General features: G+C 39.3%; 1 protein-coding gene across 1 annotated transcript; it reads left to right on the top strand.

Moving 5' to 3' along the window:
* LOC18774149 (lanC-like protein GCL1) lies at positions 488–5131 on the top strand. The gene is made up of 5 exons (XM_007207181.2): positions 488–926; positions 1048–1253; positions 2427–2538; positions 3703–4173; positions 4555–5131. The coding sequence occupies exons 1-5, from the start codon at positions 780–782 to the stop codon at positions 4894–4896; spliced, it is 1278 nt and encodes a 425-aa protein (XP_007207243.2). The 5' UTR covers positions 488–779; the 3' UTR covers positions 4897–5131.

Raw genomic sequence — 5386 nt, 5'->3', positions numbered from 1 at the left:
CGGAAGTAGAAATTTTTACTTTGGGTGTGTCATGTGTGTAAAATATCATTTTCAAAATCATACATGCAATATCATTTTCAAAATCATACTTGCAATATCGTTTTCAAAATTATAAAATATCACCTCATTGATAAGACAAAAGTTACAAGTGTGATGTTTCACAAGAAACACTTATATGAAATGGCATGATATGTCACAGATGATAATTTTTTTATGTGACAGATTGTAATTGCCCGTTTCATATAAAATTTTCTGTGAAAATGGACTTCATGTTCATGTAGATTTTCCACCATGAAACATAAAATTGCCAATTTAGTGGCACACGTTAAAATCGTGGGTCCAAAAATAACTTTAATTAATTAAAGAAAGTGGACCGCACAGTCAATAATATATCATCCCCTTATCTCGTTTCTTCTTTCTCTGATGGAATAATATCTCTCCACTGTTACTTGTCCAAATTGCGGGCGAGGAATGTGATTCGCATGCATCAAACGGTAATAAAATATTTGATAAAAACAATTTTAAAAAAAAAGGGTAATAAAATATGGCAATTTAATCGTACAAGGTAATAATTAGCTTACGTGGTAGGCGGGGAAGCATATCTCTCCACGGTGCACCGCCACACCATACAATCAGATCAACACCTTTCCCTCTCCCAAACTCCCCCTACATATATCCGTTGCCGTATACGTGCGCTTTTTCCCAGCTAATTAAGCTCAAAACCCAAACACGAAGAAAGCAGAGAGAGAGAGAGAGAGAGAGAGAGAGAGAGCAAAAACATGTCGTTTGGGGTGGAGTTAACGTCGTCTCCGGAGGGTCATGAGGATGCCAACAACGAACGGCTGGATTTGATTGATCCAACGGCTCCCAACTGGTCACTTCCCAGCGAGACTTTTCTCAGAGCAGCTGTGTCTCTCAAGGACCAGGTATGTTGAGGTCAGCTTCGTAATTCAACACCTATCGTTGGTGAGATTTGAACTCAGAAATCGCCTCACCTCCTTTAATTTTTTGGATTTTTATTTATTTATTTTGAAATTTCGGATGCAGGTGGTACAGGCCACGTGGGAAGGAGGAGGGGATTCGGGTTCGGGTCTGCGGACGGGTATGGTATTGGATCCGACAGTGTATACGGGTTTGCTTGGTACGGCTTTTACGTGTTTGAGGTCTTACGAGGCAACTGGTAACCGGCAGGACTTGGTGCTGTCCACAGAGGTTGTCGACAAGTGCGTGACCATCGAACGTGCGTCCACAAGGTAAATTACGTTAAATGTTTCGTTACAGGTCTTGTCGGTTGTCAGTTATCGGTTGGGAGTTGGGGGTTGGGGGTTGGGGGTTACTGAGCTGAAGTAATTACATATATTTTGTTTGGCCTTCTTCTTTTTCCGCATGACAAGTGACTTGCTTACCCTTATTAAATATATTAATAAAATATTAATGGATTACACACAATAAATTGAGTCTCTCTGTCTTCCTCCTTTCTCGTCAAGTCCCTCCCACTTTAATCATCAACCGCCCTCTTTCTACCCCACCCCAAACCAGATCCACCCCATTTTTTAGTTAGTAAGAGTATCTTCACTCATAAGGGCTAAGTCTAGAGTAAGGACTGCCAATATTTACGTGAATAGTGTTAGGCTTGTCATTTGTGGTTCCATCCATGAGGGCTAAGTCTAGCGCAAGTCTAAGGCAATTACTATTTACTTAAATTTATTTTATTTTTTTATATTTAAACCATTGATTTTAATAAGCTTTTCGAATAAGATTTTCAATTCCCAAGTGTTAATATTTATCGTAAAATCTTCACCTAAAAATCAAGATAACATTTTTGGACAAAATATTGAAATTAAATTGGTGTGGAAAGTGAATAATATTGGTAGGTATGTATAGAAAAAAATTTCAGAATTTTTTGATATTTTTTTTTAAATTTTTTGATTTTTTGTTCAATTTTTTTAAGCCAAAAATTAGACAACCGTTAGATTGTGCAATATTTTTTGATCGGAGGCTCCAGGAGAAGCCACATGGCTTGTAACCATTGGGCAATATGGGCTGGTGGGTCCAACAGTAATAAAAAATTTGAAAATCAGCTGCTGACATCATGCTAACGTCAGCAGCCCGAGGGCAACAGCTCAGGCAGGATTAGCCCGTGGGCTTGCCCAGGCTGGTGGTACCCACCATTTGCCCTGGCTCATTGTTGCGCACTGGAGCTGGAATGGGCTGCCAGGGAGGCCTTTTGCCCAGGTTTGGTGCAGCGGTGGACATGCTCTAATAAGTGAAGTAATCACAATATGAAAGACCTTTAAAAACAGAAACAAAAACTCGTAAATTAAACGAACATGGAATTACCTTCTTCCCATTTTTGAGGCAGGATATGCCAAGGATATTTGAGCTAATTTGTCTTTATTATTAATGGACATTACTGGTTTATGCAGGCACGTGACGTTTTTATGTGGTAGAGGAGGAGTTTACGCCATTGGAGCTGTAGTGGCCAACTTGATTGGCGACCATCAAAGGCGTGACTTGTATTTGAACCTTTTCCTTGAGGTATACATATCGATCTGAGTCTCCAATTCATCTTAATATCTTTGTTGTTTTTTTATTGAGTACAAGCGATTGAGGGAGGGAGTTTTACACAAATATTCATTGGGTGTATGTGGTTTCGAACCTCTGTGCACATGGATGAAAGTGGAAGAGCTTAACCAACTAAGCTATACCACACTGGCATCTCTGTCGTATTTTTAGTACAACTTCTATTACCTATCTATTTATGGATTTTATAATATACAATAATGTTATTTGCCAACTTGTATTAGAGAGGCGATCAACAAAATGGTCAATAAAAATGGTACTAATAGAATCTCTCATAATATCTTGGAGTCTATTCTTACCAAAAAAATCTATCTTGGAATATCTTTACTTTTTTTTTTTCCTCCTTTCTCTTTGGCCCGTTGGAAATATCAGGTCACCTGTTGACATGAGCTTACCACATTTCTGCCCCAGCTTACCACCTTGGTTTGATATTTATGCGCTTCCTACAATGACAGTTTAAATATATACATTTCTTCAAAATTGAAGTTCCCGACTAGAAGTCTTTGCCTCTGTGCGAAGGTTTCAATATATTAATACTTAAAATGATGTTCGTATCAAGTTTTAAAATCTATACGTTCTACAAAGTTAAAAGATGTTGCTTGTATGGAAAATTAAACCAACCGTCTGTGCTAATACATGCAACTTTCTATGGAAGCTTATCTGCAATTAAAACACAGGAGAGTTTATGTGTCTGTCTGTTAATTTTAATTTGTGTCTGTGCCGGGGCAAACTTTTCCTGTTTTTGGATCAGCTCCTTCCTCATCCTAGAGATGGAGTGGATTGTTTTCCCCTCTTCCTGTAGATCAAAGTTTTGAATTTTTTCTCCCGGGACACAACAAGTGACGAAATAAGTAATGCTACAATATGGTTGAACATAGTGAGCAAAATTGCTCTCATTAGGATAAGTTTGCAAGATGTCAGGGACTTAAATTACCAACTAATGTAGTTAGCACCTCCCTCAAAATTATCTTTACTTTAAAACTTGTATGGTTGATAATGGCCAGTCAGTTGGGTTGGATGGTTCAATGTATCTGCTCTAAATTTTGTTTTGATCGAACCTTTAAAGCAGGAAGATTAGGTGCCGGTTTATGTAACACTTATTTGGTTGATCATGTATAGGTAGCACAAGAGAAGGCCCTCTCAGTTGGGCCAGAGGAAGGTGGTTTTGGAATGTCATATGATCTTCTACATGGGAGAGCTGGTTTTTTATGGGCAGCTTTGTTCATAAACAAGTATCTTGGACAAGAGAAGGTGCCAAGTGATCTTCTAATGCCTGTGGTGGATGCTGTGTTGGCTGGAGGTAGGGCAGGTGCATCTGATAACCCTTCCTGCCCACTCATGTACAGGTGGCATGGGACAAGGTATTTAGGGGCAGCCAATGGCCTGGCTGGAATTTTGCAAGTCCTGCTTCACTTCCCACTTGCTAAAGAGGATGCAGAGGATGTGAAGGCAACTCTCAGATATATGATGGCTAATAGGTTTCCTCATAGTGGAAACTACCCTTCAAGTGAAGGGAACCCCAGAGACAAGTTTGTGCATTGGTCTCATGGTGCAGCTGGCATGGCCATAACCCTGTGCAAGGCATCACAGGTTGGTTGCCTCTCCTGCACAAATTTACTTTTCCTAATGCAATAATGCTGGAGGGATTACATGATATAATTAATCACATAAAGTGACCGTTGGTAGGTTAATTGGTAGTTTAATTATGATACTGAGTGAATGTGGTCAGAAGATATGATCCCTTTAACATTTTCCTTTAGCAAGGCTTCAAAGTATAGAGGTCCATTCATTGCCCTCAATTGTATACAATGCATTGAGAATTTATGTTATGGTGCTTGGCCTTTTCTTCTGAATCCAAAATCCTCGAAGTTTGCTAGCACAAAATGGTCCATGTATGTGTGTATTTCTTGTTTGTCTGTCTGTCTACTAATCTAGATGAATTAATGGCTGCTTGTCTCTTTTCTTCTTTAGGTGTTTCCAGGTGACAGGGAATTTCGCCATGCTGCGATAGAAGCAGGAGAAGTTGTGTGGAAGAATGGCTTGCTGAAGAAGGTAGGACTTGCTGATGGTGTGGCTGGGAATGCCTATGCCTTCCTTTCTCTCTACCGTCTAACCGGAGAAGCCATATATGAAGGGAGAGCAAAGGCATTCGCAAGCTTCTTGTATCACAACGGTAGAGAACTTGTGACAGTGGGGGACACTCATGGGGCTGAACATGCCTATTCCCTTTTTCAAGGACTTGCCGGAACAGCTTGCCTCTTGTTTGATCTGCACGTGCCCGAAAACGCCAGGTTCCCAGGTTATGAACTGTAGGAAATTGAGGAAACTTTATCTGCGAATTAAATCTTCTTATTATGAGATGAAGTGGAAAAATGTTAGTATATGATCGTATCCTAACATGTATATATTTTAGTGTGTACTTAAGTGAGCAGTTGTAATCTTAAATTCCATAATATATAAAGTGGAAAAATGAGATTGTTTGTCCCAAACACACAAGGTTTGATTGCCCCTTGTGTCTTGAAGTCAACCAGCAGAAACATATTGGTTATGAATGGGTTTCTTTGTATGATGAAATTAGAATACTTTGGTAGCTGGATAGGGAAAAATAAAGCCCAAATTATTCAAAGGGTCATGATGCGAAGCAAATTTTAATTAATAGTTGTTTGCAATTGCTTGTTATGTGCAAGCGTTCAAGGACCACGCCTACACCAACTTAATAAATGTTTCCATCCAGAATTACTCCCAAATGAATATATGTTTCTATCCAGAATCACTTCCAAATGAGTCGTAAATAACAATTCTC

This window comes from Prunus persica, chromosome G6, assembly GCF_000346465.2.
Source record: "Prunus persica cultivar Lovell chromosome G6, Prunus_persica_NCBIv2, whole genome shotgun sequence".
Classification (NCBI taxonomy): domain Eukaryota; kingdom Viridiplantae; phylum Streptophyta; class Magnoliopsida; order Rosales; family Rosaceae; genus Prunus; species Prunus persica.
This window is presented reverse-complemented; position numbering and strand designations above follow the sequence as displayed.

Coding starts and splice junctions, on each gene's coding strand:
- LOC18774149 (XM_007207181.2), top strand. CDS start 780: ATGTCGTTTGGGGTGGAGTTAACGTCGTCTCCGGAGGGTCATGAGGAT. Junction 1,254..2,426: donor ATCGAACGTGCGTCCACAAG/GTAAATTACGTT, acceptor TGGTTTATGCAG/GCACGTGACGTTTTTATGTG. Junction 2,539..3,702: donor ATTTGAACCTTTTCCTTGAG/GTATACATATCG, acceptor GATCATGTATAG/GTAGCACAAGAGAAGGCCCT.